The sequence below is a fragment of the Dunckerocampus dactyliophorus genome, chromosome 16 (assembly GCF_027744805.1).
Source record: "Dunckerocampus dactyliophorus isolate RoL2022-P2 chromosome 16, RoL_Ddac_1.1, whole genome shotgun sequence".
Lineage (NCBI taxonomy): Eukaryota > Metazoa > Chordata > Actinopteri > Syngnathiformes > Syngnathidae > Dunckerocampus > Dunckerocampus dactyliophorus.
This window is the reverse complement of record NC_072834.1, coordinates 1,196,030-1,222,795: the sequence shown is the minus strand read 5'-3', so window position 1 is coordinate 1,222,795 and position 26,766 is coordinate 1,196,030. Positions and strand designations below refer to the sequence as shown.

General features: G+C 41.1%; 3 protein-coding genes across 8 annotated transcripts in view; 2 read left to right on the top strand and 1 right to left on the bottom strand.

Moving 5' to 3' along the window:
• camkk1a (calcium/calmodulin-dependent protein kinase kinase 1, alpha a) overlaps positions 1 to 4,588 on the top strand; it is a 43,871-nt gene extending 39,283 nt beyond the window's left edge. For 2 of the 5 annotated variants that reach the window (XM_054755918.1, XM_054755916.1), the window contains one exon: positions 554 to 4,587. In XM_054755918.1, coding sequence (XP_054611893.1) covers positions 554 to 704 — 151 coding nt within the window. In that variant the 3' untranslated portion in view covers positions 705 to 4,587. Of the gene's footprint in view, positions 1 to 553 lie in introns of all 5 variants that reach the window. The other 3 variants (XR_008566435.1, XM_054755919.1, XM_054755920.1) reach the window with 3 other exon arrangements.
• p2rx1 (purinergic receptor P2X, ligand-gated ion channel, 1) lies at positions 3,514 to 24,999 on the bottom strand. 2 transcript variants are annotated; one of them, XM_054755923.1, is made up of 13 exons: positions 24,657 to 24,999; positions 21,016 to 21,160; positions 19,469 to 19,540; positions 17,158 to 17,215; positions 16,109 to 16,196; positions 14,667 to 14,747; positions 12,930 to 13,071; positions 11,634 to 11,779; positions 10,766 to 10,856; positions 8,597 to 8,662; positions 8,438 to 8,533; positions 7,232 to 7,276; positions 3,514 to 7,148 (listed from the first exon to the last, which is right to left on the bottom strand). In XM_054755923.1, the coding sequence occupies exons 1-13, from the start codon at positions 24,791 to 24,793 to the stop codon at positions 7,143 to 7,145; spliced, it is 1,173 nt and encodes a 390-aa protein (XP_054611898.1). In that variant the 5' UTR covers positions 24,794 to 24,999; the 3' UTR covers positions 3,514 to 7,142. The 2 variants fall into 2 exon arrangements, with proteins under 2 accessions (XP_054611898.1, XP_054611897.1); XM_054755922.1 differs by having other exon boundaries at positions 3,516 to 7,148; positions 17,146 to 17,215; positions 24,657 to 24,998.
• dhx33 (DEAH (Asp-Glu-Ala-His) box polypeptide 33) overlaps positions 8,318 to 26,766 on the top strand; it is a 33,367-nt gene continuing 14,918 nt past the window's right edge. The window contains exon 1 of the mRNA XM_054755914.1: positions 8,318 to 8,426. Coding sequence (XP_054611889.1) covers positions 8,321 to 8,426 — 106 coding nt within the window. The 5' untranslated portion in view covers positions 8,318 to 8,320. The remainder of the gene's footprint in view (positions 8,427 to 26,766) is intronic.

Genomic DNA, 26,766 nt, shown 5'->3' with positions numbered 1-26,766 from the left:
GGAGAGCTACTTTTACAAAATGAAAATGGCCAAGAGCTACTCATTTTTGTAACATTTCTTTTCAGAGCTTATTTTAAAGCCAAACAAAGCGAATATGCTTGTTTTACCAGAACATGAACAAAATGCTGGTGTCCACAACTCACATGTTGTATTTCACAATGCATTTCTTTCTACTGTTCTTTCATTATTAACTGAACACCTGAATGAAAAGCAGGCTTGGCCGCGGGCACCACGTTGGTGACCCCTGGTCGAAATGGTCCAAAATGGCCGCTACTGAAGGGGTTGTCTTTTGAAAAATGTCAGGGAATGAATGAGTTAATATATTACAATGGTACAGTGTCAAATAAGGCCCCATCTTACTGATTTATGAGGTGTAGCTAGCAGTTTAGTCCCACAAGAAAAACCTTTGCAATGGATCGCATTAGGTTATGCAGGTGTACCTAATGATGCGGCCGCTGGGTGTAGTCTGTCCAACATCCGCTGCAACCAGCCATCTACTCCTGCTTATCTCATGCGTGAGCGGTCATTTTCGCTGCTCTTTTCCCCACCTCAGACTTTCCTTGTCATCGTGCTGCTGCCGCCGTCATTTTATCGCCGCTCTACGCATCATCGGCATCTTTGTGTATTGTCTTCTCATCCTGAAGGAAAGTCCCGCCCTGGTTGCCCCGCTGCCTTGGAGAGAGCTGCACATGCCTCTGAATTGATACGCTTATTCATTTTTCTCCCTTATGTGACTCTTCTCAGAAAGAGCAGCACGGGTGATGGACCCAGAGAAGGAGAGCTGGAGGACCTGCATGAAGATGAAGCCTCCTCTTGAGTCTTAAAGACGCTTGTGGTTTTTCCCTTAAACTTCCTTCTCCTGTCTTGTGCATCAACCACAACTCTTCATGTTCTAGACTGCTGAGAGCCTCCACAATTTGACGTGATTGAATATGCTGCTTTTTATACTCAGGCTTGCTTTCTTTGCACTTCCTGTTTGCACCCCTCCTTTTTTTAATCCTGTTTTGTGGAAGAGGAGGACATGAGTGAGTTTTTTAACTTTGACACTATATATGGTCTTAAAGTGATACGGGGCTTTAATGCTGTACATACACGTCACGACTCGTCAATCATATTTTCTTTTTTATTTCCTGCACTACATCCGTTGTCCTGTGGCTGTGTGGGAGCTCATGACGCCTTTTATGAAGACGTCCCCACAGAGCGTGACTTACATAGAGCAACTTCAACGTGCTCCACTGTTTTTCGCATACAGTACTGTCATTTCAGTGGTCGCTTTTGTGAAACCTCTTAAAATGGAGAAGCTGAGAAGTCTATACAGTGTTCCCTCGTTTATCACAGGGGATAGGTTCCCAAAATAGCCCGCAATAAGTGAAATCCGTGAAGCAGCCGACTATATATTTTTTTACAGTTGTTATATGTGCATGTTTATGTTTTGAGGCTGGAAAACCCCTCAACATACACTTGTCTCACACAGGCAGGAACATTTTCTCACATTTCTCTCTTGTTTAAACACTCTTTAAACACAAAAACTTACCACTTCCACACGGAATGGGAGAAGAACATGTCGGACATGTGCCGCACAGTGGCCGAGTGGTTAGCATGTTGGCCGCACAGTTGGGAAGACCTGAGTGTGACTGGTTGTTTGTTTATATGTGCCCTGCCATTGGCTGGCCACCAGTATAGGGTGTACCCCGCCTCTTTCACCCAAAGTCAGCTGGGATAGGCTCCAGCATACCCCCGCTACCCTAATGAGGATAAGTGGCATAGAAAATGGATGAATGGATGTTGGACATGCCATGGCTGACTTCATGCCATGTAAAAGTAATGGCACGTAAGGTAATGTCAGCATTTTGTGTCATTACTGCCACCTAGTGACCACAATACCGCATATCACTTGTATTTCAGTATGTTTTGACCAATAATAGACCACGAAACCGCCGTCATGTCTGGAAAAACCGAGCGATAATCAAACCGTGATATTACGAGGGACGACTGTGTAGTATTTCAGCAGATCCCCTCTTCAAGGTCATCACAACCGAGTGACGGGTCAGAGTGTTGATCATATTGAGCTTTGTCCAGATTTGATCCGGTGCATGCTGCATTGCGTCAAGTGATACCAAGCATCAGCATCAAACAGCGTTGATTTCCGAGAGAAACTCAATGAAGGGCTTTTTTTGCACTCTTAAGAAGTTGGTCTGCTGCATTTTGTGTGCACAACATTGTGGCACTCGTGCTTGTCCATCGCGCCATTGTGTGGTCCACCTTAAAAGGTCATTCACTGCTTGCACTTTACATGACTTGATTGACTGTAAATATGGACATACCGTACCTGTGTATGCTACGCTACGCTACGCTACGCTGTACATGAGCAAGACATGGAGTGTTTGTGTCTTTATCTGTACAACACAATAGACGCTTTCCTCCTGCATGTCACAGTTGTGCAACCACCAATAACACAACTTTGTACAATAATTAACAAGGTAAGTGCTTTCAAGCGACAGTGCCCTTCCAGAGCTGTTGGAACAGTAAGGCTGATTCCTTTTGGCTACACTAGAGAAGAGGCACATTTATCAGTCCAAAAAACTTTTATCTCAGCATTTTTGAGGCGCATCTTTGTGCTTGTTGGCAAATTCCAGCCTTCCTATTCTTCTTGCTAATGCATGGTCTGCGTCTTCTGGTGTAGCTATTTTACTTTAGTTCACGGGAATAGTAGCTAGTGATGCCTTCACTCCTGCCGCTGATGTCGGTCACAGGGGGTTACGTTCTAAAAAATATGATTTAACGAAAGAAAAAAGCGGCAGCAGCAAAAATGGGACAATCAGCAAGAATTTTACAAGAATAAAGTCAAAATATTAAATGGAAAAAAGTCATAAGCGCAACAAAGAATAAAATTGTAATTGTTGGAAAGTTAGGAAAATTATAACATGACAATAAATTCCAAATATTACAAGAAGAAAGTAGAAATATTTGGAAAATTATATTTTAAAAAAGCAACAGCAGAAATGTGAAGAACAGCTGACATTTTACGAGAATAAAGTCAAAATATTAAATGAAAAAAGTTGCATTGGAACAAGAGAAAATACAATGTTCCAATACTTTTGCTCACATGAAACGTGTGGGTGCTATCTTCTAAAGTGCCATCTGTCCAAAGTGTGGCCCGGGTGCCATTTGCAGCCCGCGGCTGTTGTTTTTTATTGGCCCGCGACACATTCTAAAAATATAATTGAACAGGAAAAATAAATCAACAACAGCAAAAATGTTATAATGGGAATAAAGTCATAACATTACTAGAACAAAATTTACAAGAAGAAAGTTCAAATAGTGTGAAGATATATTTTTTTAAAAACAATGGCTGAAATGGAAAAAAACTGCCGTAATTTTATGAGAATAGTCAAACGATTAAGAGAAAAGTTTTAGTATTCTAACAAGAAAAAAGTGGCAATTTTATGAGAATAAATAAAACTTACAATAATACTTTGAGGAAAAATAATGTCATTTTAGTAGTAAAAAAATCCAGATGTATTTTATTGATTAGGTTGGGGAAAAAGTTATATGGGAATATAGTCCAAATATTACAAAAAGACAATTTATGAAGATTATTTCAGAAGAAAAAACAGCAAAAATGTGGCAAAAAAGAGCAAAGTTGAAACTAAGAATTGGCTTTTTCACCCATCTTTTTCTTGAAACACGTACAACTTCTTAGCATATCTACTACGTGTTTTGCTTTACAAAATACCAAAGTGGAAAAGTTGCACACTTCAATTTTCACTATGCGGCCCCTGCTGGAAAAAGTTTGGACACCCCTGTCCTAAGGTGTGCATCCGATCCCGACCCAAATACCTGGAAATAAAAGCTAAAAAGCTAAAAGTTGTTGCTCTCTTTTGATGTCAAACCCAAACGCTTTCAGTCTTCAGCAAGATGAATGGCATTGATCTCACTGTGCCAACCCCTCTGGAGGGCACTGCATCAACTCTTTATTCCTATGTCCAGCATGTGTCAGTCAGTCTATGAGGGGCCATATGTGTAATTATCGAAACCCCCGTGGGGCTCCAAAATGCCCCACACGCCGCATTGAAAGCAATTCGAGGAAAAGGTGGAACTTCTTGCATGATCCAATTGGAACAACCTGCATGTCAAAGAACGTTAGGTAGACTAACGGTGTTTTCTGTCTGCATGATGAGGCAGATCTTGACCCGGCAGCATCTCTTGTCGTCTTATTAGGTGGAAATAATGTCACGTTACTGGCGTTATTGGCGCGAGGTATCACGACTCTGTTTAGCCTCGCGAGAGAGAAAATGGTAGTAGGTGTGCGGGGAAAAGGTGACTAAATGGGTCCTACTGTATTTATGTGTGAGCTGTTGTGTACTTGACTGTCCTGATGAAGTGTTGACGTTCTGTGTTGTTTTTTTACCCGTCTTATATGAATGAACAGAAGCCTGGCACATCCTCACTGTAAATATGTACATATATACATGTGTGTGTATATATATATATATATGTAAACATAAAGATATTTTTGCATGCCTTTTGTACACTTTGATTTGAGAGACAATAAAAATGAAACCTTGCATCTTTTTTATTCTATTTTTGTTTGAGCTGCTTTTCACACATTGTCTTGGAGTTAGTGATTGTAATCACCAAGCTTGGGCAAAACTGGCGAGCTTCCCCGGAAAAATGGGAGTGTTGACAGGTTTGACACCCGACTAAAATGACCTTTCATTGTTGAACTAACACACCGCCATTTTGGGAAAGCCATGTTCTGGGTTAGTCACATGACAACAACTTAAAGGCAAGCAAGACATTTGAAGATATTTAAGTGTTGGGTTGGGGCCATTTGCAGCCCGCAGCTGGGTTTTTAAAAAAAATTTTTTACTGGGCCCACGACACATCCAAAAAATCCAATTAAACAGCAAAACAGCAGCAAAAATGCTACAATAATAAAGTCAAAATAAAATCAAGAATAAAGAAAAAACATAATTACGGGGTAAAGTCATAATTTTACATGAATAAAGTCATTATCATTCGAAAAATGTAATTTTCAGAATAATAAAGTTGAAATTTAAAAAAAAAAGTTATTTTCTAAAGTCGTAATATTGTGACAGACAAGAAAAATGTAATTTTCAGAATAATAAAGTTGAAATTTAAAAAAAAGTTATTTTCTAAAGTCGTAATATTGTGACAGACAAGAAAACTGCAAATTTTGGAAAATTAGGTTTGGAAAAAGTTATAATATTATGAGAATAAAGTCTAAATATTATAGGAATAAAGTCATAACATTACAAGAAACAGTTTCTTTAAATATATATAACCTCTTAACATTTCTACATGGGTTGGTTTACAAAATGTAAACTATCCAAGCAGCCCGTCCATCCTGTGATTTGTCAGTATGCAGCCCTCAATGGAAAAAGTTTGGACACCCCTGGGTTAAGTTTCATGACATTGTTTCTCCTCCTTTGTGTGTGTGTGTGTGTGTGTGTCTTCGCACAGCAAATACATTTACAGCCAGGGTTCTAGCACCTAACTCTGAGTTCCTGTAAAAAAGTCCCCCTCCCCACCCCATACACACATTCAGTACGTTTACGCTGCTTAAAAACGAATTATTGCATGAATTCGGTTGAAAGCAGTTTTTCGCACTTTATTTAACGACATTAAACGCACCACAGTTACATGCTAGCTAGGAGATGCAAACTTAGCCGTAACTGTCTACCATGTCTGTCACAGATAGTCGTTTATTTTTTTCCCTTTATTGTCTATCGCCTCATTATTCTTCCAAACGCCGGCGCCGCGTGTGAATGTATAAGGGTGAGCTTTTTGATGACGTTACAACGTCTGTGTTGAGCGCAAGTGCAAGCTAGTGGAACGAACCATTTAGAATTTTTGCTAGGTGGGTGTAGCACGTCTCAGACCGACTTGAGTTGATGAAAGCATCCTCATTATTGACGTTTCACGGCAAAATGTATTTTATCTCACTATTTATGACGTCGGTTTTAATAACTGACATGTTTAAAGTAAACAAATCTTCAAACCTTTGTAAAAACATTCCCCCCCTTCGACGCCTCTGTTTACAGGCTCAAAGGAACTGCGGAGCGCCGCAATACGGTCAGAGAAACAAACAGCAGTTAAAAAAGTTTATTCATATTAAAAACTATGGAAGTTCGTTTATATGTGAAATAAATTTTAAAAAATCCCAATGGTAAGTCATAATTAAAAGATGAAAAGTCGAAATTATGAGATACGAAACTGCGCATGTGCGGAGTGCCATGCAGTGATGGAAATTTGGGCGCTTTTTAGAGAGCTGGTTCTTTTAGTTCGGCTCACTAAAAAGAGCCGTCTAAGTGGCTTCTCAGATTTTTTTCTTTTAAGTTTTATGTATTGTATAAAACAAATGATGTCAAAATAGGCCAAATAAGGAATGAATCGTCTGTAGGAGCACCACAGCATGTTTAACCCCGCCCCTCCCCCTGCTCAGTGTGGACACAGAGACGCCACCACACATTTGTACCAATGACATTCGTCTTTAACAGAAAGAAAGACTAGGAAAAAGCTAATTGGCTCCCAACGACGCGAGCCGGTTTCTTTCTTTTATTCTTTGTTAGACCCTATTCGTTCGCGACCGACACGTCCTAGCGCCATGTGATGACAGCGCCAGTGAAGAAGGCGGTGTATCTCATAATTTCGACTTTTTATCTCATAATTATGACTTTTTATCTCATAATTTTCACTTTTCATGTCATAAGTTTCACTTTTTATCTCATAATTTTGATGTTTAATGTCATAATTATGACTTACCATTGGGATATTTTTTTTCTTTCAGTGGTGGAAATGGGCTTCCATAAAAAAGTGAGCGTTATTGTAATGGCAGAATTCATGATACAGCTGGTGTATTGGATCTCACTCGTTTGTACAAGCGTACCAAATGTGTACATTTAGATATGGGGAGGGCCCGCATATACAGTAGCATGGTGGTGCATGCAGCATCAGTTGCTGAGTGTTTCACTGCCAGAAGATGACGCCTCAGGTAGAAGACATTGTGCGGTATTTTTTTCAGTCCTTTGTGTTGATCTGTTGCGTCTTTTGGAAGATTCCACCAGTCCATCACGTAAGATAAGACAGCCAGTGCGGTGGTAGTTCCCCTACCGTGCTCACTTCTGTAGGAATATTGGTAAACACAGTCAACAGGTCAGTGATCATTGTTGACATTTGTCATCTCATGTTCTTAAAAAAAACTCACTTTTGATACATCCGTCTCTGTGCTGCCCGCCTCTGAGTCAGGATCCTGCAGCACACAAGCACAGGAAATAAACCGCTAAGGCCGCTCAAGCAGTGCATATCGCGTGATCACATGACATGCCAGATGCCAGTGTTTCCCACGGGACTGCAATCTATCTGTGGCTTGGCTTGAAAGGTGGTAGGGGGAACAGAGTGGAGAATTTCAACTACAGTATTCCAACTTAGTGCTTGTGTGTGGATGGGTGAGGCGTGCAAAGAAGCGAAGAGTCACAGTGCCGCCTACTGTACACTACACGGAAAGTCCCATTGTAATGTGTTTGTGAGTGAGGGCCAACAGGAAGAACTCTAAAAAAGTGCCAATTGAATCTGTGGCGGTCCAAATATATTAGGAATGTAAGTCCTTGAACACACCTCACCTCATATTTTCTCTCAAATGCTGATACCACTGAATGTGGGAACGCATAAAGGTAAGATTTGGTGACGTTACTGAGTGCAAATGTGGAGATTTTTTTGATTTGCACTCACCTTCAAGTTAATTCATGCTAGCAAAACTATTCTCTCCGCAAAACAAACTCCAGGCTCGTATTGGAGGATGGTGGCGCTACAATGGATTAACCTAAGGATTTATGGCTGATTCTTATCCATCCAGGAGGCTACCGGTGCAACCGTATCGCTCGCTTGTCGTCCGTTCGCATGGGTTTATTGTTCACAACCCCGCAGGCCGCCACAGATAAACGAGTGTATGGGAAACACTGGATGCTGTATGCGCACAAGGAATCTAGTCTGTCGCCACTCACATGAGGACTGCAGATGGAAATTAGCTCTGAGCTAAATCTGGTGCAGACATCTTTTTAATGAAACTGCACACTGTCCTTAATAAACTAAACTCAAACTCAAACACATGTGACCGAGCAGTGTCTTGAGCTTCTCTTTCTTTGGCTTCGTTGGTGTAAAAGATGCTCGTGTCTAAAGTGAGTGACTCGCTGTCGGTCTGTAAATACAAAATGCGCTGCCTGTTTTTTGTCCCTTCTCTTAGGCATGACTGCAACTGCATTAAGCAAAGCTTGTTGGAGGAAAGCGCACTGCATTCATGTGTTTTCATGTTTCCTGCAACGTGTGCAGCCCGTGGACTCTTCCCTGCAAAGTTCTCTGCTGCCATCCTGTGGTCGAACTCATGAAGGCTTGGCACAGCAAAGGTGGGGCTTACCTGTGCGTGTGTATCTGTGTATTTGAATTTCATGTTCTTGTAAAATTCTCTTTTCGGGAGCAAATACAGCAGCACCAAGTCGCAGACCACAGTCGCCTGAAACAAATATATGGACGTTATGGGATGGCTGATTTCCTAAAAAGGCAAACAAGAGCGTACCACTCCAAAAATGCCCACTCCCGAGCCGATTGCTGTCAGTGTTGGGATGATGTCAAATTTTCTTGCCTGTGAACACAGAGCATAGCATTGTTACGAAACCAGCAACACAACATTGCCACAACATTAGGTACACCTGCACAACGTACAGGTGGGCCTCGGTTGACAACGCGCCGTGGTTTCACACCCACACGTCACAAGTCAAATGTATGCAGCCGTTCCTCGCCACTTCAAATCTCGCAGCTTCAGTCATCGCGTTTTTTTCAAAAATGCATTTACTAACTCATTCAATCCCAGCCATTTTTCAAAAGACAACCTTCAGTACCCACCAGGCATTTTAGACAATTGGCTGATCTTCCAAGGCACACAGAATATTGTGTTCTATGAGGACAGTATATAAACATGGAACCTACCAAAAGAAACATTACACTCATTAGTGTAAATTAGAAAAAAATGTTTGTTCCTAGACTAGAAAAGGGAGAAAACCAGCTTTAAAGAAAGATACATTTCAAGCGTAACTTTGGCACGTAACACTTTTGCACAAATATTTTTTGCTTTTGTGACAGCTCAAATATCTAAACAAGTTTACCACAACATAAATAACCATTTATTTCCAAATATAACACCATAAACTATTTACAGTTTTCACATTTGGAACTGAACTATGTGTGTGCACGTGCTGCACTGATGTCAGCCTCCCTCTGGGCTCCTGTGGCTCCCTCTGGTGGGCAGAGGCAGCATTGCAGTACCAATTTAACCAATGAAATGCTTCGCTGGGACAAAATGCATTTTGGGAAAAAGTTAAAATTGTTTTTTTTTATTATTATTTTAAACTCGTATTGGTACTTGTATATTTCTTAGCTGTTAAGTTGCTGTGTGATGAGTTTAACACTCTTTGTAAGATGGTTCCATTCTGACATGATGACTGTTATATTGCGTAATGACCTCCTGCGATTTCCGATGGGTTGGCGAGCTCGGTGTGAGTTTCCTCATAGTTCATGATTGGATCCTGTCAAGTACAGAGCTGCCTGGTCCTCACGGACCCCTGCGTGTCACAACATGCCACTTTATGACGTGGCACCAAGGCACCACTGTGTAGGTTATTTTTCTATTCGGCGACATTTACCACCTTAGATTTCACAAAAAGCTTCTAAAATATACTTTTAAAGAACACTGCTGTCAAGCACACAGAGCAAAGAGACGGGATGCATTTTGTCTTCCATATTTGTCATTTCTGTGTGCTTTTTGCTATCTTTGGTCCGTGTAGCGTTGAGCTCAAATGGACCGAACTGCGAGGTTTTTGACCAACACTTGACCAATAAAGTGTAACACTAACAGAGAAAACGCACGAGAGGTTGTTTGATCCAAGCATGAGACCAAAGGGGGGGGTCCTGTACGGGATCTTATCCATTGTTCAAGATTCAAGAGAGTTTTATTGTCATGTGCATGGTAAAACTGCAGTTCTACTATGCAATGAAATTCTTATTCTGTTCATTCTCCCAAGAAAAGAAAGAAAACACAAGAAAGAATAAGAACATAAGAAACATAAACACATAAACATATATACCAATAAATTAAGCAACAACAACAGAAGAGACGTTAACACAAATAAATAATACAAATAAATAAATAAAGTGCTATGAGTGTGTGCGTGTGTTGCGTGCGGCGTGTGTGAGTGCTTCGTTGAGAAGCCTGATGGCCTGTGGGTAAAAGCTGTTTGCCAGCCTTGTGGTCCTGGACTTCAAACTCCTGTAGCGTCTGCCTGACGGTAGGAGTGTGAAGAATGAGTGTTGTGGATGTGTGCTGTCCTTGATGAGGTTGTGTGTTCTTCGTAGGACTCTAGATTTATAAATGTCTTGCAGTGAGGGGAGGGCTGCCCCAACAATGTTCTGTGAGGTCTTGATCACCCGCTGGAGTGCCTTCCTATCACGTGTTGTACAGTTACCGTACCAAACAGTGATGGAGGCGGTAAGGACACTTTCCATAGTGCATCTGTAGAAGCAACTCAGGATTGTGGTGGACATGCCAAATTTCCTCAGTCTTCTCAGGAAGTACAGTCTCCTTTGGGACTTCTTCAGAATTTGTTGGGTGTTGTGAGACCAGGTGAGGTCCTCGCTGATGTGTGTGCCAATTGTGCCATTGTGCAGGTGTACCCAGTTAAGTGTGACTCACCAGTGACTGCACGATGATATCTACCCTGATGCCAAACACTTTGAGGAGGGTTCTTTTCTGTACCTTGTCCTCCATATAATGTTTCGCATACCTGAAAACAGTCAAAGGAAAATCTATGTTCGCACCTTACAACAAAGTATTAGAGCCACATTGAAAAAAACAATAACCATCTGAGATTTTGAGAATAAAGTTGTATATTTACAATAATAATGTCGTAATATTACGGGAATAAAGTCGTAATATTACAGGAATAAAGTTGTAACTTTATTCTCGAAATCTCAGGTTATTTGAATACTCTGTCGTAACAGGCATTGCCTGAGACAGCTATGAAAAGGGGGGATTTATGTGACCTTTGGCCTTCGGAATAAAGAGAATAAAGTTGTAAATTTATGAGAAAAAACTTGTAAAAGCTTGCCTGAAGCAAGAGGAAAGTGACGCGTATGACACAATGACAACTAATATTACCACTTTATTAAATGTACGACTTTTTGTCTCGTAGCTTTACGACTTTATTCTTTTAAACTTACAACTTTTTTTCCTGTAAATGTACAACTTTATTCTCATAAACTTACAACTTTATTCTCAAAATCTCCAATTATTTATTATTTTCAATGTGCAACGAACACGGCGTCGTATGCAACACTGCTGGAGTTTGCAGTTACGATAATCAGGTGGGCACTCAAATAAGACATTTTATTTCACGCAGCTTGAGTAAATACTATAAAACCATGTTAAAAACTAAATCCCCTACAAGATGAAAAGCCTGGAGGCAAAGCAACCCATTAACATGATGAGCACTAAAATAAAATCTGGAAAGCGTTGCTCAGCAGAAAATGCTATGTTCATACTGTGGAATGTATTTACACACCGAAAGTTGTAGCCAACCGATGCTCTGGCCTTGTCGGTCTCCGCAGGGTTTCCGTACAGCCCATGGAAGTTGTACGTGGGTTTACAGTGTTTGACGTCCACGTCAAAGTTGCATGTCCAGTCAACCACGATGCCAATTGCCCCTCCCTAGCACACCAGGAGCACATGAAGTATACTGTAGTGCATCAAGTAGTACATCAAGTTCCAGCAAGTTCTGCGTGACAGGTTGGGCTGTTTGCTTGGGTTTAGGGCTGCAGCTAACCTTTTTGTTTTTTTTCATTAATCTGAAGCTTGTTGTTTGGAATAATTGAGTAATCGGTTAGGCCCTTATACTTGTAAATAAAAAGATATATATATTTATAAAAATATCATTTAACAAAAAAAACGGCATAAATTGAAAAATCAGCATTAATTTTACAAGAATAAAGTCAACAAAAAGTGGTAATTCGAAGAGAGTAATGTCACAATACTATGTGGAAAAATAACATCTGTCACACAAAATGAAAATATTAAACAAAAATCTTTTTTTTTTTAAGTTGCAATGTTATGAGAAACTAACAAAGCAACAAATTAATAAAAAAGTTATAATGTTATGAGGATAAAGGCAAAATATGACGGTAATAAAGTCAAATTGCTGGAGGAAAATTTACAAGAAAAAAGTAGAAATAGTTTATAGAAAACAGCAGAAATAGTAAAAACAGCCATAATTTTACGAGAATGAAGTGAAAACATGAAGAGATAAAGTCATGTTGTAACGAGAGAAAAAGAAGTTATATTATTCTGAGGAAAAATGTGGTCATTTTAGTGGCACAGAGCTGAAACATGAAAGAAAAAAATTTAAGACAAAATAAAGTTGTAATGTTGTGGGAATAAAGTCCAAATATTACAAAAAGAAAATTTTACAAACATTGTTTAAGAAGAAACATAGGGAAAAAAGGAGCAGAGAGCGCGGTTGATACTAAAATAGGCTTTTTCACCTACATGACAAAGGTGAGATGCAGTTTTTTCTTGAAGTATGTGTAACTTCTTAGCATATCTACATGTGGTGCTTTACCAAATATCAAAGTGGCAAAAACATCCAGGAATGTTTTTGAAGGATTCTTGAACGTCGCGAGGTGGGACCATTTTCGGCATTTGTGCATGTATCGCCACAAAAAACGGTCAGAGCACTTGGGGACTTGTGAAAATGTCATCCAAATCCATTCACAACTTTTCAAGTTACTTTGGCAGAGGTAAAAATGTATTTCAAATACTTGAAAAAGACTAAAATATGTTAGATCCTTTGTACAAAACTCACCACTTTGGCGATGGTTTCGAAATTGAAGCCAGACTCTTTGACAATGTCTCCCAGTCTGAAAATGGGACACAGTGGAGCCTCCTTTGAATGATGAAGACACTTGCTGATGTATGCAGCGTCGATGCCCTCCACCAGGTTACTCCTGCAAAGGCACAAAAGTATGGTGTGAGGTGTGTTTTATTTCAGATGAAATTCAGTGTGTTTGCATAATGTTTATGCCACGAACAGGGCCTGGGGGGGCAGAACGTTACGCACACATGCAAGCAATACGATCCAGTTCATTTGTCATACCTCGTTATACACCCTTTATAGTAACGTAAGATTATGAGGGACACTAACGCCACTCTAGTACCATAAAGTTGAAATATTAAAGAAAAAGGCGTTATTTTTTTAACGTCATAATATTATGAGAAACTAACAAACCAACGAATACATTTCGAATTTTTGTTGAAATTGTCTTGTGGAAAAAGTTATGTTATAAGAATAAAGTAAAAATATGGGAATAAAGGTATGACTCATAAAAATAAAACATTTAAAAGAACAGCAGAAATGGAAAAAAACGCAGTCATTTAATTAGAATAGCGCCAAAATAATAACAGAAAAAAACTTCTTTTTTTTTATTCTAAGGAGAAAAAAGTCATCATTTTACAAGAATAAATTTGTAATATATTGAGGAAAAATAATTTAAAAAATAATGTCATTTTAGTAGCATAGCATTGAAATATGATAGAAAAAGTACATCATCTTAACATTGTGAGAAAAAACAAAACAAATAATACATTTACAAGAAAAAAGTAGAAATAGTTGGAAAACTTGTAATATTATAAGGAAAAATAATGTAATTTTAGTAGCATAGACTTGAAATCCACCCATCCATCTTCTATGTCGCTTATCCTCACTATGGTCGCGGGTATGCTGGAGCCTATCCCAGCTGGCTCGGGGCGAGAGGCGGGGTACACCCTAGACAGCCTGGCCAGCCAATGGCAGGGCACATACAGTATAGACAAACAAGCATTCACACTCACATTCATACCTATGGACTGTTTAGAGGCTAACATGCATGTTTTTGGAATGTGGAAACCGGAGTACCCGGAGAACACCCACGCACGCATGGGGAGAACATGCAAACTCCACACGGAGATTCCAACCCAGGTCTTCCCGAATGTGTGGCCAACATGCTAACCACTAGGCTACCGTGCGGCTAGAATTGAAATATTAAAGAAAATTATGTATTTTTAAAAAAATATATATATCATATAATGAGAGCAAAAATAAATAAAAGTATAATGCCTGGAAAATTAAATTGGGGTAAGAGTAATGTTATAGGAATAGAGTAAAGATATTATGGGAATAAAGTTATAACATTACCAGAATAAAATATATGAAGATTATAAGAAGAATGTTGAAATATCAGAATCAACTTTATTGGCCAAGAATGATTACACAAACAAGGAATTTGACTCACAAATAAATGAGTAAATAAATGCATAGATTTATAATAAATATTGGGAAGATTTCAAAACAAACTGCAAAAAATAGGAAGAAAAGAGCAAAGAGTGAAGTTGGTACTGATAATAAGCTTTTGGCCTCCATCACAAAGCTGAAAATATCAAAGTGGCCCTTACTTCATTTCAGTACGCGGCCCTCGGTGGACTTTTTTGTAAAAGTTCAGTTGTTGCTTAGTATCACATCGCATCCTGATTTGGTCATACTTGTAACAGAGAGGAGGTCCATCACCTTGTTACGCCAAATATGGGGAAAGTTACAGAGTTCTTGATGAAGAGTGTGTAGTTCTCGGCAGACATCAACAGGGGAGGGCTGGATGGAAAAAAAAACGACAACATGAGATGAGCCTCTCATCCATTGTGCAGGTAATATTTATTTTATCCAGAGTGGAAAAATAATCAGTGTTTCCCACACATTCATTTATCTTTGGTGACCCTCCATGAATGTATGTTGCTTTTTTCAACACATGGGACCGTTTGTGTAGTTTGTCATTACAGCTCCGTACAATTAATGGCATCGTAACTCTGCTTCTTAAAATGCCTCATACGCACGCGGACTGCCAAAAAGTACGATGTAATAAATCATGGCTGGTTCATGGTTGAATATGGGCAATTATTAGTCAAAAATGTGCATATTTAAGCACATTTTATGTACTTTTTGCCAAAATTAAGCATTTTAAAGCATAAATATGACCAAATGTACTCAAATATAAATGTAAGACATTCAGAAGACTCATTCAAAGACATTAATTGTGATGACATGCAGTATTGTACACTGGTCACTAGGTGTCAGAAATGTTCCTGTAATGTTCGGTGAGACACACAAACATAGGCTTTTATTGCAGGTTTGAATGATCTCACAAAAGGCACAATAATCCCTAACACGGGCTACCGTTGCAGCCGTAACCCACGCCAAGCTAAAACTCAACTCTGAACTCCTGACTTCACTTCCTGTCTGCACCTCCGTGACACATTGAGAGCAACACACACAAGCACGAGTCTTATTTATGCCTTAAATGGCTTATTTTCTCTGATTATGTCTACTGTATCAGGTAATGTGAGTGTACAGGTGACTATAGGGGTGTTATTTTATGTCTAGAGGGCTCTAATAATGTTTTCTATCCTCTAACTATGAAAATATTCTATTTATAAATAAGGAATCCTACTTTGTGGAAATTAGGGTCGGGTCTGGAACCAGTTAACCACGATAAACGAGGGATTACTGCATATTTAGTGAATATTCAGACCCCTCTAGCCACACGTACAGGGATATTTCTTAAAATCTCCTCCACACCGGTGTTAAAAAAATATCCATCTATACAAGTGGAGTTTGAAAGAAAATCACATTCACCAGCTTGGCCAATTAGAAGCCTGGAAAATCTACCACGCTGACTTGGTCTCGCATAATATCTGTTCATCGATGTGGCGAGGTACGAGCTTTACAATGACATGCACATTATCTTTAAAATCAGCGCACACTTACATGGAGCCTAGGAAACATCATGAATGGGTTTTTTTAACACACGCACTCACGTCTACCGTCACGTCATGAAACCGCCACCCGTGCGTCCATAACTTCATGTTCTGTTGTTGAATAAGGTTTAAAAATGTAATTATGCAACAGATTGTGGGAAACGCTGAATAATCCATCATCACTTCATGTTTTGCACTTACTCTGGTATGCTGTGGTCATTCTCAACGGGGCACCAAGCCAGAACCTCACAGGTCTTTGTGGCATTGACACACACGCCGGTCATATGCCCTTGAAACGACAACACAACAATATCCATCATCACTGCAGCACTAATCAGGCGCCTTTTATTTTGAGCGGGGTCGGGAAGAAAAGCAGCAGAAAAGAACACACACGCCACACCAAAAATGTTCTGTTTCCACTTGTGCTCCACTTATCTTTAATTAGCATCAACAGCAGGGAGCGAGATGTGACGCAAATGCTGAACAAGCTACTTCCCTTATCTTATCTTGCCCTGATGTGGTGTCGCCCCATCCTGCGAGCAGCTTCTCGATGAGTTCACAGAGTCAACTATCTGGAAGCCACACTCCAGGTTCTTGGAGCCAGCTCCCATTCTCGCTTGTTAGTGACACAGCAATGCCTCCGCTGGCGCCTTTGCTGAATTGGACAAGCATTGTCTGCTCCTCTTATGAATGTGGGACGCAGGGGACACAAAAAGGTTCAAGACCTTCAATAAATTTTAATGATTTTGGACCTATTAAAGTAGCTCTCGTCCGCACGGTTATTTGTTTTAGTGCTTCAGTAACATTTACACTATGAGCCTATGCCTACATGGACATGTTTACTAGCTTCAGGCCGGGTTTCACTGATGCTTGACTGAGCAACAAGACAAGATAGAAGTGCACACATGTCTGGTGGCAAGGACATTGCCTTTTTTTTAGGAATGGAAGGAGGGATGCAATGGTTAACAGGCATGAGTCATTATCGCATGCATCGAAGATTTCTCAAGAGCCAAAGCCCATTTTGCAAACACCGGGCAGGTGAGATTTTTATCTCATCCGTCCCGTGACTGTCATCATGTTTTAAAAAGGCTTTGACAAGTTTGAGAAGGGCTTTCAGCCGCAGCCAAGTCAAATAAGCCAATGATCTGAAGGGATCTTTGTTGCTCCACAGAAAGACAAGACGGTTATTCAGTGACGACTGAAGCGGTCAAACACACTCTCAGGCCGTCAGGATTTACCATGTCCCGTACGTTTGAAACTCCCTCCTTCACAGTCCGCGTCTGAGCTGCAGTTGTGCTTGCCTGGAAGCTGTTGGGAACAATGAAGTGGGGTCAGTTTCTTTGTACACCGTCGTGGACCATAAAAAGTAGCATAATTACGTGGAATAATTATGGACTGCACCATAATTACTGCAGAGACCATTTGAAATAAAAGCATGATGGGTTTAATGAGTTGGTCAATATGGTGACAGAAGCGGGATTGACTTAAGTGGGTTCCACTGTTTATACACTCCTGTTGAAAAATTGCAAGAATTTTGCACTGTTGGATCTTAAGGAGGTTCTGAGTAAAGCTTCAAACAGCAAAAAGAAGAAATTGGAGGGGGGCCAAAAAAATTTAGGCTGTTCATCAAAAGTTTAAGAGCACAGCCTTTAAAAGCCAAAACCTTGGCAGAAATGTGGATTGAATGTCATTTTCTGTCAGGTGTTCACACGACATGTCATGATCTCTTGATGGCAAAGGCAAAAAAGCTTTCTCTCTTTGAACGCGGTGGGATTGTTGAGCTTCGTAAGCAAAGCCTCTCGCAGTGCGCCATCGCTGCCAAGGTTGGACGTCCTCGGCCCAAATGAAGGCTGTTACTGGTGCCGAGTGCAGTCCGATAACCATCAGACGACATCTGCGAGAGAAGGGTTTTAAGAACAAAAAACGTCTTCAAAGGCCTCGTCTCCTTCAGCGCCACAAAATTGCCCATTTGGAATTTGCAGGAGAGCAGCAAACATGGGTCATTGAAAGGTGGAAGAAAGTTTTATTCTCCCTTGATGGTCCTGATGGCTTCCAACGTTACTGGCATGACAAGGAAATCCCACCTGAGATGTTTTCCACACGGCATAGTGTCGGGGGCGCCATCATGATCCTTCAACGGAACAATGGAGCTTCCGGTCGTGCAGGGGCGTCAAACGGCAGACGGCTATGTGGAGATGTTGTGGGAGGTCCCTCGTGACTGAAGGCCTCATGACTATGTTGTAATGACTGACTTTTTCAACAGGACAACGCTGCACTTCACAATGCCCGCCTGACAAAGGACTTCTTCAAGAGGAATAAGCTCACTCTGTTGGACCATCCTGCGAGTTCCCCTCATCTAAATTCAATGGAGAACATTTGGGGATGGACGGCAAGGGAAGTTTAGAAAAATGGACATGAGTTGCAGACAGTGGATGCCCTCCGTGAAGCCATCTTCACCACCGAGAGCAGCATTCCCACGAGCCTCCTGGAAACACTGGCATCAAGCATGCCCAAACCCATTTTTGAGGTGATTAACACCTTTTTTGAATATTCTTTTTATTTTGGAAGTGTTTTGGGGATTTTTTAGTTATGATCTTAAACTTTGATCATCTAAAGAAAAACCTATTTCTGTTTAATGCTTGATTGCAATCAATGATGACTCAAAAATGTTTTTGTCTCACTCCCTTTTCTTCTTTTTGCATTTTCAAGCTCTACTTTAGAACCCCTTAAAATCTTAAACTTTTGCAATTTCTCAACAGGAGTGCATAAACACTGGAACCCACTTAGAGTAAGTCGATCCCGCTTCTGTCGCCAAAACATCCATGTTGACCAAAATATCAAATCCTGTTATTATTGTCATTGTCTGCTTAATCTGATGTCGACATACATAATCGACTGCTTTTCTTGACATCAAATTTGAGACCCCGAGGGGTCATTTCTATGGGTCATTACGGTGACTTCCCTGCAAAATAAGCTTCTAAATGAAAACATGGTAATATTAACCCAATTTCTACACACATTGTTTTCTTTTTAAACATCCAACAAACATCCAATGAATTTACAGCGGCAGCAAGACGGACTCCACACTTGTACGCAGCCAACGGTGCTCGACAGCTCTTCTTGGGCTGGCCCTATCCAGCAGGCGAACACCACTGCCCCCTATAGGCCAACCCCTGAATCACAGCTCTGAACTATACTCAATACTCCGGCTGCGACAGTATCATATGAAAACAGAAGAACTTGAATAATGCTCTGCAGAAGTACGTTGGTAAACCTTACTCCCTTGGCTTTTAGCTTGATGGTTAGCGCTCTCGACTCTCATTCTGCCAAACCTGGTTCAAGCCTGGGAAGGAACGCAGGGCTGGCAGGACCAGGCAGGTTACAGATGCAAGGGTTCGTTTCACTTTCAATTATGTCAAAATCCACTGATGCTGATGCGGGTTCCACTGTATCACCCTTAATTATCCAAAAATAATCTTGGAATGACGCCCTTTTAAGCTATTCATTGAAGCAAAATTTGTCCAACAGGCGGAATGTTGCGGATGGAGGGCTTTCACATACCTCCGGACACGTTCCCATCCTCTGACCTTCGGTTATAATGTAGTTAGTCATGACCACAAAGGATGAGTCTCCCTGTAATTAAGAGTTCAAAGAGAAATTGCTTGTCATTGCATATTAAAAAATGACCACATCAGTGCCTCAGGGACAAGAGGTCCAGCAGGTGGTTGCTGTGGTGAAAACTTTCTGACATTTTCATATATGGTACAAATCTATATTCAGTTGTGCACATTAATGTAAGAAGTTATAGAACTCAACTTGCATATGGATGTCTACTGGACCTTTATGTCCTTGAGCTGCTCTGCCCTTTGCCCCGAGTTGGCAAGAGAACCGTCTGGCAGCGAATTATCGTATAAATGGGCCAAAAGATCAGTGACGATGATGCATACACCTGGTTGACTGTGATATTATACTAGTAATCTCTCACCACTTTGCGCTTCAAATTTCACAGCTTCACTCGATCATGGCTTCTCAAGAATGTATTCATTAATAAATCACCATCATGTTACGTGGTTGAATACGGCCTGTTATTAGTCCAAAAACGTGCATATTTAAGCAAATGTTACGTATTTTTTGTCTAAATTAAGCACATTGAAGCATAAAATGGCTACATTAACGATGTAAGGCATTCCAAGGTGCATTCAAAGACGTACGTGACATGTAGTATTCTACACTGGTCACTAGGTGTCAGTAATGTTGCTGACACACAAACACCAGACTCGATCACCGGAACAACAGGCTTGTATTGCAGGTTTGAGTGATCTCACGACGGGCCCAGTAATCCCTAATAAAAACACAGGGTCCTGTTGCGACCGTAACCCACGCCAAGCTACAACTCCAGTCTGAACCCCCGACATCACTTCCTGTCGCCTAGCACCGGAACACATTTACAGAAACACACAAGTCATATTTAGGTCTTATTTTCCTTTATTATGTCTACTATATTGGCTAATACGAGTGTAAAGGTGACTATAGGTGTTGAAGGTCGTGAACGGGTTTTGTATGCTCTAAGCAACCAACTTTCTGTCTTGTTGTTACAGGTGTTACAGGTGTTATAAGTGTTTCATTGAAAGCAGCCTTGACTTGCTGCAAGGGCTGCGCCCAGTACATTAAAACAAACAAGACAATCACTGTCTTTATTTCGCTCCCACAGTCAGCAGGACCTCGTAACATTTTAGGTAAACAGAGGGTATGTTTGACTGAAGCCTTTCTCTTGATAGGCTGTTTGCTCCGTTCTTTACAGGAAGTTTGCAGGGAGCACAAGGACACCGCATCTGTGCTCGTCTCATCGTACGTGTCGTCACTGATTGCATCTGGCATGAAATGAAGCCAATGAAGTTAAATTATGAACCAGCGCTCTTGCGGGGGCAAATTGTTTTGATGTTTTTAGACGGGCTCGGCGTGACGTTCATCTACTCTGACAGTTTGATTCAACGTTTGATGCTGACCCAGATTTGCTGCGATCCAAACAGTAACATGCAGTGACCAGGTAGCTTCATCATTTGTGTTGACTACAGTTGTTGGTCTTCATTATTGTCAGAGTGACCGACCTGCGGCGGGAAGACGTAGTCGGCCACGTCCCACACTCGCTCCTCCCCAGTCACGTTGGTGTAGCCCACCCCTTTCATTTTGGTAAAGACGGAGCTGACGGCCGTGTCCGTAGACTGGTAGCCTTTCTCGTAGATGAACACCCACCTGAACAGGACGCAGGATACAACCAGTCAGGCCTGTCATCACCTCACACCCCATCTACACCCCAGGCAAGCATCCAAGCCCACAGGCAAGGACATGTGTACTGATGATGTTGACGTTACACTCCAGCAGCACACCTTGCACCCGTGTGAGTCACCGTGGTTGCATAATGCCACCGTCTTCTAATTCGAATGCGTATTTTCTTTGAAGCGCAAATATCACACCTGAACAACTACCTTACAACCACCAACTACCTTAAAATGCCTGCTTTTGAGGCAACCTGTGATTTTACCAATTTGTCATCAATGTTTGAAGTGTTCTTTGTAACATTAATTTGCATAATTTGCAGAGGCAACATCCCAAAATCCCTGAGCGTCTGCTTATACAATTCTAATTCAAAAAAGACACTACATGTTTTTTGCGGGATTGCAGGAAAGTGACAGATAGCAGCATGCTAACAAGTAATCATTGCACTTTACAAGTCTTGACAAATGTAAAACATGGTCAGTATTTATGATGGGGAGAATGAATGCAAAATGAATGATTTGGTCAACACTGCCTCTGCTGGTGGCAACCAAGAAAGAAACGGAGGAAATTAGAGAAAAAAGTATTCATGATATTATAACAGAACCAGGAACAGTTTTTACAAATGTGCCCTAATGCAGTGGTTCTCACATAATTTTCTGTCATGTCAAAGATTTCTACTAATTGTATCAGTTTCTGTATGAATTCTTCGTACATTTGTGTGAGAGTTTTTGAGCATAAACTCGGTCCAGCTCTGGCCTACGGGGCTAGTCTGCGAAGGACGAGAGCTGTCCTAGCTAGTCTTGGAGCATGGACTGATGAAGCGTTTCCTAAGACAACCTGAATGATTGCAAGGGGCAAGGATGGGGCAAGTCATGCAGCACAGTAGCAAGGAATTGTATGAATTCATCATTATGTACGTTTACATTTAAGGAAGCTTTGGAAGCACATTAAGAGAAAGAAAGCATGAAAAATGGCAGAATCTTCCAAGCCAGCAGGGGAAGTGAGATGCGTATCTGCTGCGACAGACGGGAGAGAAAGAGAAAGGAGGCCTCTTGATGTGCTGAGGGCTTTTCTCTCACCACGCTGTGCTGCTGCGATTACCGCTCGTTGTCTTAAACATCCCCAACCTCCAACAGTCCTAACAATAGATTGTCATTTTGTGTCTATTTAAATGTGACATTGAGGGAATTAATTGGAAGAATTTCTCGTCTGCTGAGGCCGCCGTCGATTACTTGCATCACTTTCTGCCTCCATTCAAGGAGATTACTTTTTGGGTGAAACACTTTTCCTTTTCATGTTGTATTTTTGGAAAGATTTATGCAAAACACAGCCTGGTGTGTGTGTGTGTGTGTGTGTGTGTGTGTGTGTGTGTGTGTGTGTGTATACTCACTGAACTGCTGAATTTTCATGCACTGGGAAAAAAAATGTCACTGGAGCTTCAGAAAGTGCACATTTATGCTTCTCTTGCAGACTTCATGAAATTAGAAATGTAAATGAAATCAAAGCTATCTTCCAAGCCAATCAGCGGCACACTGAAGGGGCTGACTCCTACTTCATTGCAGACGATAGCATCTTAGCCACAATGTGTTTGTCGTTGGGCAGGAACAATGGCAGTGATGCAGCCAGACAATGCACAGTTTAAGAAATTCATTTGCAGACTTTCAACATCCATGACATGGACAAAAAACAAACAACCATACTATTACAATTTTGTTTGTAATAATAATTCATTAATAATAGTGATAATAATTTCTAGTGTAGCGGTACGCACTGCTCCCTTTCTTGGAGCTCTTCGGTGCTGTTCCCAAGCTCGGATAAATGTGAGGGTTGTGACAGGAAGGGTAAAAAGTAAGCCAAATAGTCCACCCCTGGTGGGAGAAGCCACCTATCCAACCATCCATTTTCTATGCCATGCCGCTTCTCCTCATTATGGTCACGGCGGTATGCTGGAGCCTACCCCAGCTGACTTTGGGTGAGACAGGCGGGGTGCACTCTGGATTGGTGGCCAGCCAATCGCAGGGCACATCTAGACAAACAATCATTCACGCTCACATTCACACCTATGGGCAATTTAGACGAGCCAATGAAGCTAACATGCATGTTTTTGGAATGTAGGAGGAAACCAACATGGGTACGTTTAAGGTACTCCGGTTTCCTCCCACATTCCAAAAACATGCATGTTAGCTTCATTGGCGACTTTAATTTTCCCTAAGATCATATTTCTCCTCTCTTATAGAGAAATACTTTATGACGTTTTTGGGTAGCAAGTTATTGTTAATTTTATGCATTATTTTGGCGGTTTGAAAATGTACTGAATCAGCTCATTTTAATATGTTTGATTTTTAAAATAATGGATTTGTCTGTTCTCGATACGCAGCATTATGAATGATCCTCACCCATCTTTTTTGCAGTACATTGAGTGAGTGAAGGTTGCTTTTACAATCATTATATATCATATCTCCACACAATACGTTAGATATGGTAATACCAAAGAACAGGAAGTGTGGTGTGATTTTTCATCAAGAACAAATTTTGCTTTGTTCAATATTGGTTTCTCACCACCTTTTGTTGTATATTTTTCACATTATTTTACTTTTTTTTTTTTTTAGATTAACTATTATGTCCCCAGAAAGTTATTTTCATTCACCCTTTCAATGTCCACTCTGTCTGTTTGTATTTGGTCATACATGTCCTTTCTGCTATTTCCAAATAGCATTATTTTAGATTTACTTAACTTCAAGGATAATCTGTTTTTATCAAACCATGACTTCAATATGACCGTTTCATCCTTGACCTTTTTAATTAGTTCTTGTGTGCTTTTTTCTTGTAAATATACGACTTTGTTCTCGTAATATTACTACTTTTTTTCTTATTTTTTTCCTTTTTCTCCTTATCCTCCTCATTCTGGTAAATGTATGACTTCATTCTCGTAAATTTACGACCGTATTCTCTAAATCTCAGATTGTTATTTTTTCAATGTGGCCCTGATACTCCGTTGTAACTTTGTCCTTAACGTAACACCCAAGAAACCAGCGGCAGGTAACACGTCTCTACACTGGTTGGCAGCAGCTGATTGTGATCTATGTTAGCATATGCCCCAGCCTGCTCATCACACACAACTCCTCGGAATAAACACACCAGTGAGCGCTCTCATTCCACACTAACAATAACAAAAAGCAAGAGATGTTGCAAGAGAAAGCAGACTGTGCATTCCTGGGCCAAGAAGGACAATCCTGTGAATGCAGCGTACAAGTTGCAAGTTGGTGCACGTGTGTGCATGCGGCGAGTGGTCAGTGCGTCAGTCAGCAAGCAAGTTGAAAAAGATGAAAAGGATGACGTGACTCATGGGTCCTTTCTCCGTTTGCTACCAGACAGCAGTGGCAGACACATTAGCGCCCATAAGGATGACGAAGCTGTTGGAATTCAGATGGTGACCCTTGGGGGTCACTTTGAAGACCAAAAAAAGTCTTACCCGATGATGTAAGCCAAGACGCCCAGCTGGATGAGGCGGCACACCACCCCGACCCGCCTGTTCCTGACCAGCACCTGGCGTGGGGTCTCATACTCGAAGAAGAAGTCAGAGAGGGCGTTGGTGATTTGGCTCTTCATTTTAAGGCGGCTGACCCACAGAGAGAAGGGTCTCCTCACGCCACTTGCATAGAAGCACGCTAACTCGTCCTCTTCCCCCCTCGCTACTGCCTTCTCCTCTCATCAGGAGTCAGATGTGCTTCATGAGAAGTCCTGAAATGTGGACTTCCTCCCTCCCATGCTGTCTCGCTCTCTCTCTCTCTCTCTCTCTCTCCCTCACCTTGTCTGCAGCCTGTGGATCTTTACGTTCAGCCCACGGCTGCACCTTTATTTATTAACTTTCACCTTTTTTTCTGAATGTTCTGAAATGACGCAACAGTTGCCACACCTGGCCACAGGATCTTGCGCTCTCTTTAAGTAATCGAACCTTATGACACCCCCTTCCTGCATGCAAGGGCTCTCTTTTAAGTAATCAAACCTTATCGTGATCCCACTGACAGCCTCTTCCTGCATGCAAGGCGGAGATAGGTGGCGCGCAAACTCAAGACAAATACATATTGCTTGTTTGCCTACGCTCATGTCACTGTTTGCAGACAGTAAGCCTTCTTACTGTCTGGTGTGTGTGGGGGGCACGCATACGTACACATCTCTCTACTTCTGTGGGGTTCTTTGCATTTCTAACCATTAGAGCCAGGGAAGTGGTATGGAAATGCATATATTAGGGGAAAATGTAAACTACAGTAGGTCTTACCACTTTGGACGGAATGACTTGACATGTTTTGGATGATTTTTGATGAGGTAAAATGCCTCCAAAGTCAAACAAAACGTCATTGTGCACATCACGTGACACAGTAGCAAATCCTGTGAGACTTTGGCCGACTGGCAAGCTGACGCATGACTCCCACAAGCGTGTTTTTCATTTTCTGAGGATTTTTGTGACGCCACCAAGGGTAGCTGTCATGAAACAGGAAAGACGTGATGACGGCGAGGGATGCTCCCTCAGGGGTTTATGCTGCAGATTCCAACACCAATCGTCCGTGGATGAAATCGGCCGATACCGATATTGATCACATGGATTAACTGGACATTTTTCAATTTATGCTGAGTGCAATCGGGCAGGGCCGCCGTTAAGGCAATTCCAAGGACCCTGGTAAATACAGTCATGGAAAAAATGATGAGAGCACCCTTGTTTCTTCAGGTTCTTGCTCATTTTAGAGCCTGATACAACCAAAGGTACCTTTGTTTGGACATACTGTATATGACAATGACAACAAAAATAGCTCATAAGAGTTACCATACATTGTTTGGCAGTACAATGCTATAGCTATCCATGTAAGAACTTAAGTGGTCTTGGTTATTCTCAAGAAAAGCATGCAAGTTGCTAGATATCAGCTCTTAAATGAAACATGTTTAGTCGCAGTCGACAGGACATTGCTAATATACTCCTTTCCCTTCACACTCCATTTAGCTATCGGAGACATACTGTTAGCAATTTCTGCACTGCAAAATTGAGACAAATGAACAAAAGAACATTTTCATGCCGCCGGTGATATTTCGCCACTCAAAAAGTGAATAAAGTCAGCTGATTATTCAAGTTAATATGATCCGCACGTTCAGAACCATGCACCCTTGGCCTCGTCTCGCTGAGGAGTTGTTCCGGTTTAGGTGTGTTTTCCATTTTCTGTTAGACAGACTCGGGCCAACGTTCCCGTCATGATTGGCACACGGCACATTCTAAAAATAGCATTTATCAAGAAAACAAAACAACAACAACAAGCAGCAAAAATGGAAAAAACAACAGTCATTTTACTAGAACAAAGTCAAAATATTATGAGACAAAAGTTGTAATCTAACAAGAAAAAGTTGTGGAGTTATGAGAATAACGTCGTAATATCAGGAAGAAAAATAACTTCATTTTAGTAGCATGAAGTTGAAATATTAAAGAAAAAAGATTCTCCCTTGGGCATTTCTGTGTGGAGTTTGCATGTTCTCCCCGTGTGTGTGCGGGTTTTCTGGGTACTCCGGTTTCCTCCCACATTCCAAAAACATGCATG

What these genes read in the sequence shown, in the direction of transcription:
- p2rx1 (XM_054755922.1), bottom strand. Translation starts at nt 24,793, where the DNA reads ATGAAGAGCCAAATCACCAACGCCCTCTCTGACTTCTTCTTCGAGTAT. An exon ending in AATGACCACAGCATACCAGA is followed by an intron (nt 14,748 to 16,108) that starts GTAAGTGCAAAA and finishes TTTTCCATCCAG; the next exon opens with CCCTCCCCTGTTGATGTCTG. An exon ending in TCGGTTGGCTACAACTTTCG is followed by an intron (nt 10,857 to 11,633) that starts GTGTGTAAATAC and finishes GACTGTTTTCAG; the next exon opens with GTATGCGAAACATTATATGG.